Source organism: Lactuca sativa, chromosome 6 (assembly GCF_002870075.4).
Source record: "Lactuca sativa cultivar Salinas chromosome 6, Lsat_Salinas_v11, whole genome shotgun sequence".
NCBI classification, from domain to species: Eukaryota; Viridiplantae; Streptophyta; class Magnoliopsida; order Asterales; family Asteraceae; genus Lactuca; species Lactuca sativa.
In genome coordinates this window covers 60,919,363-60,923,744 of record NC_056628.2, presented here as the reverse complement: position 1 = coordinate 60,923,744, position 4,382 = coordinate 60,919,363, and the positions used below count along the sequence as shown (strand labels likewise).

The 4,382-nt window shown below is 32.8% G+C and overlaps 1 protein-coding gene across 1 annotated transcript; it reads right to left on the bottom strand.

Annotated features, from left to right (window-relative positions):
- Positions 1 to 1,504: 1,504 nt before the first annotated feature.
- Positions 1,505 to 3,319, bottom strand: LOC111897757 (50S ribosomal protein L9, chloroplastic). Its single transcript, XM_023893706.3, has 7 exons — positions 3,104 to 3,319; positions 2,892 to 3,019; positions 2,573 to 2,618; positions 2,368 to 2,465; positions 2,212 to 2,259; positions 1,898 to 2,059; positions 1,505 to 1,697 (listed from the first exon to the last, which is right to left on the bottom strand). The coding sequence occupies exons 1-6, from the start codon at positions 3,254 to 3,256 to the stop codon at positions 1,939 to 1,941; spliced, it is 594 nt and encodes a 197-aa protein (XP_023749474.1). The 5' UTR covers positions 3,257 to 3,319; the 3' UTR covers positions 1,505 to 1,697; positions 1,898 to 1,938.
- Between the last annotated feature and the right edge of the window lie 1,063 nt (positions 3,320 to 4,382).

Below are 4,382 nucleotides of genomic sequence, written 5' to 3'. Positions count from 1 at the left end.
GAAGATCTCGAGGAAGACGAAGATAATGGCCAAGGAAAAAAAAAACAAAGGGTGGAGTAGTGGATTAAGTTACATGTTTGATTTTTAACTTTTAAGTTTTAAGTTTATGTTTTGTGTTTTGACTTTTGATGTTTGTTGGATTTGATTTTTAACTTTTAAGTTTTAAGTTTATGTTTTGTGTTGACTTTTGAATTTTTGATGTTTGTTTGAATGCAAGTTTTAAGTTCATCTAATATGTTTTGAATTTTAGTACATGGTACTACAATATTTGGTACATCGTACCGGAGCGTCCCGAAGCGTATCGAAATGAGCCTACCCCCGTTGTACCGAATTTCAGGGACCTAGCGAATTGCATACCACGTACCCGTACCCGTACCAAAGCGTACCGCGAATTATATGATTATGGTAGCCGGTCATAAGGACTGAATGTGTACAGTTTAACAAGTTGAAGGCGTAAATATGGACAAAAAAAACTCAGTTACCAAATGTGTACAAATCAAATAATATATTACCCTTTTAAGTCATTATCCCCGCTTATTTTCAATTAAGACAACTTTGATTTGTGTTCTGAATTTTACTGATGCGATGTTAGCATTCTTTTAAATAATAACGTAAAGAAAGCATAATCAATATTCAAGAATCACAGATCAATAATTTTTGAATAAATGCGAAATCTTATCTAACATTCTTCTAGAATCAAGAATTAAGAATCCATACTTAAGAATCAATATTTGTATAAGTCATGTAAGTTACTTTCAGTTTCGAAAACTTATTATGCATCATTCTCGTTATTTTAAATGTTAATATTCCAGCTGGGTTTATTTCACTTGGATATGAAATTCTCACATAGTCTCGTACTTGATCTCTGTCTACTATTCTTCCTACTGATGTGCTTGATTTGTAAAGAAAAAAATTAGCTAAATGATTTTGAATGTGAGAATGAGTTTGAAATTCCTACAATTTATGAAGATTTCACGTTTATTCATTATGGATATCGTATTTTTGAGATGATCAGGATGGATCCGAAAATAATAACACTTCCAAATTCTAATATGCGCAGAAACTTCATATTGCTCTTATCAACGATTTCTATTTAAACAATGATTAAAGAATTCACTTTTTATTACAACCATGCCATAACCGATCTTAACCATTAATATTTTTAATCCAAGGGTCCTCATTTTGTCAATAATCACACAATAATTACAATCCATAATCGAACCTACCCATTACAACATACATCTTACATGTTAAATGTAATAACAACTCTACTATTACCATAATAATTTAATAAAGTGTTTTAAAAGCTCGTATACATTTAATTACACTTGTTAATTCATTACATCCGTTTTTGTCAAACTCATCAACTTTGCTATATTGCGCCTACTACTAAATATAAACCATTCGATTCCTTCATAATTTTTACCTTTATATTTCTTAAAATGCACCAAACTTGTTTGTGGCATTTCCATATATTGTTTTCCGAAAAAGAAAGCTCCATAAATGTAGAAATGTTTCACGAAATTTCATTGGAAATGAACTAATAATCCAAAATATCAACAAATAAGAGCAAGCATGTGTTCATACCAATGTTATATTGTGAGCATATAAAACACAATAAAAGAAAAAAAAATATATGTTCTTGAAACTTGGGCAGCTCTATTTGCGATTCTAAAACTACTTTCACAGTTTTCATCCTACAAATAACAATAAATAAAAAAAAATAGTTAGTGACTCTAACTCTGACTGTGACTGTGACTATAAAAAAACATGGACTCGCGACCTCTCACATGTTAAAAAGACGAAAATGCCCTCCCTATCCTCATAATTGAAAATAACCGTAGAAAGATAAATTTTATAAAATTTTAAACTAAAATGGAACTGTTAATCAGCATACCTTGAAATACGCCCTATTTAAATAAGTTGATTGCCATTTTGTTAATTGGCAAATACATTCAACCTGACTTGAGCAGTAACATCAGGATGAAGCTTCAACTCTGCAATATATTCTCCTGTTTCTCGGATCTCGGGTAAAGTGACAATTCTTTTATCAATATCCCTACATGAAAGAAGATTAAAAATTATTAAAAAAAATGAGATTTAAAAGAACCCATCATTCAAGAAAAGCTGAAAACATAAAACTCATAGAAGTGAAAATTGGTTTATATTTGGATAACATTGCTTTAAGTTTATGATTGGGTAGAAGATTACCTTTGAAGTTGTGCCTTAATTATGTCAACAAGATCTTGAGCAGTAACACTGCAAGCAATAAAATTCATTAGCATTTAGCAAAATGTTTTATAAAAATTAGAAATAAGTTTATAAGAAAAAACTATTAAATAAGTTATGTTCAAATTTAGTACACACCTTCCAAAAATTTGCTTTCCTTTCCCTCCCTTACGTTTCACTTTGAAAGCTCCAACAGTTTCAAAAATTCTAGCAAGTTGTAGGGCCTCTTCTTTTACCTATGAAATTTTTTAACTTAATATAAATAAAATGATAACAACATTATAAATAAAGACTCATGGATTATCAAGAATAAGGGTATTGAATCAAAGAAGCCTGTGAATACCCGTTTCTTTTCAGCCTCAATTCTCTCTTCTTCAACCTTCATTTCCCTGAACAAAAAAAAAAATAAATAATCACAAAGGGTATCTTCACCTATTCTTTCACAGCCTAACCCTAACATTCTTTTCAAGTGTCAAAACCACAAAATTGTAAAGGACATTACTAACATTCTCAGTGACATTTTCACAAACAGTTGGCAGGCTTCATAAAGATGACTAATTGGCCATAAAAACTTTAAAAGCAGCTAACATTTTGGTTATCTGTAACGTAATTAACATTATGAAGAAAAGGAACAAACTAAAATCAACTCAATTACGCATTACTTGAGAAGAATGGGAGTAACAATCCGCGCTTTTCCGGAAGGATGTAGAAAGTTTCGGTAAAACCCAGCTTTGACATCCAAAAGCTGCCCTTTCTTCCCCACATCAGTAACATCCTCAATCAGTATTATCTACAAGCCAAGAACAGAAAGACCAATTAATAAATACGTCAAAAAATAGCCTATAGAATCGAAATGTGCATAATTCCTTAGCACCTTTCGAGTTTTCTTCGCTTTCTTTTGAGCCAAAATTACAAAATCTGAGCTTTTATCGGAAATTTTGATGCCTTCGTTGGTGCTCCTTGTTAGGGTGCGGTTGTTAAGCCAAGAAGATGAATTCCATGACAAATTTGATGCCAGAGAAGCCATTGATAATCTCTTTATGGTCTGATTTATCTTATCCGGAGTGGTTCTTGAATCTTGCTAATCGACTGTCAATGTTTGCTATATCTACTTTCTCAACTTACATAAAGTACTCCAATACCCCTCGAGAATAGTTTCGGTTACATTATATGCCTCTTTTGAACGAAAAATATAATCTGATTTTTTTTTTATCGTAAATCATGGAAAAATATATGCAAAAAGATCATTCTATTTACATTTTGCATTTTAGCATGAAAAGGCACACCAAAAGAGATTATATTTCAATATCTCAGAATGACAATAATAGCCATTTGAGGAGGTTGACTTGATTAAAACTTTGTAAAGAATCCCGGGTTTTGCCCGAGTTAGATAAAATTTTGAAAAAAGATTTATTTACAACCAAAAACATTTGGGAAAATAAGGTAGTTATGCTTCCATTTTCTTTGGTGTTTTTGTAAAATGCAAAAAAATGCATTGCACTTTCTAAAAAAATTAAATAGAAAGAAAAAAATTCCATAAATATGAAAATCAAATAGTAGGCCATTATTGGTCCTGCAATATGTGGCGGACAAGGAGATAAAGAATGCGATATATCACAATATGCTGAGGAGCAATATCAGACAGTTTGTGAGTATATACAGATTGACTTGGAGATGGAGAAGAGCAGAAAGCCAGATCAGTACGGGAAGATACATGACAGAGCTTGCAGGGTTGGTGGATCGGGCTGCTACATGTGTGGCAAGACAGCCGATGAGGCTCGTGCAGCACCAGATGTGGTGATGGGTATGTATCTTCTCCTTATCTCTTTATTTATGTTGATTTTCCTGCTTATATTTGTGTTTTTCTTTTAGGGTCGTTCCATGGGAATGGTATCTCTGCCTAGGTTTTGTTTGATTCGGGTGCTACCTAATCCTTTGTAGCTCTTGCACTCAACAAGAGGTTTGTCGATGCTCCGGGGGAGCTGGATTATCCATTAGAGGTCGAGATTGTTGATGATCGTCCTGTGCGGGTATCGAGGGTTCATCGAGGTTTTGTATTGGAGTTTTTCAGTGAGTGGTACCCAATTGATTTGGCTCCTATTCCTTTTCATGAGAGCAAGGTTATTGTAGGGATCGATTGGTTGAGCCTCAGT

Excerpts from the sequence above, each read along its gene's own strand:
- LOC111897757 (XM_023893706.3), bottom strand. The coding sequence starts at position 3,256 with ATGGCTTCTCTGGCATCAAATTTGTCATGGAATTCATCTTCTTGGCTT. Across the intron at positions 2,466-2,572 it reads TTGAGGCTGAAAAGAAACGG|GTAAAAGAAGAGGCCCTACA; the intron begins GTATTCACAGGC and ends AAAATTTCATAG. Across the intron at positions 2,060-2,211 it reads ATTAAGGCACAACTTCAAAG|GGATATTGATAAAAGAATTG; the intron begins GTAATCTTCTAC and ends TCTTTCATGTAG.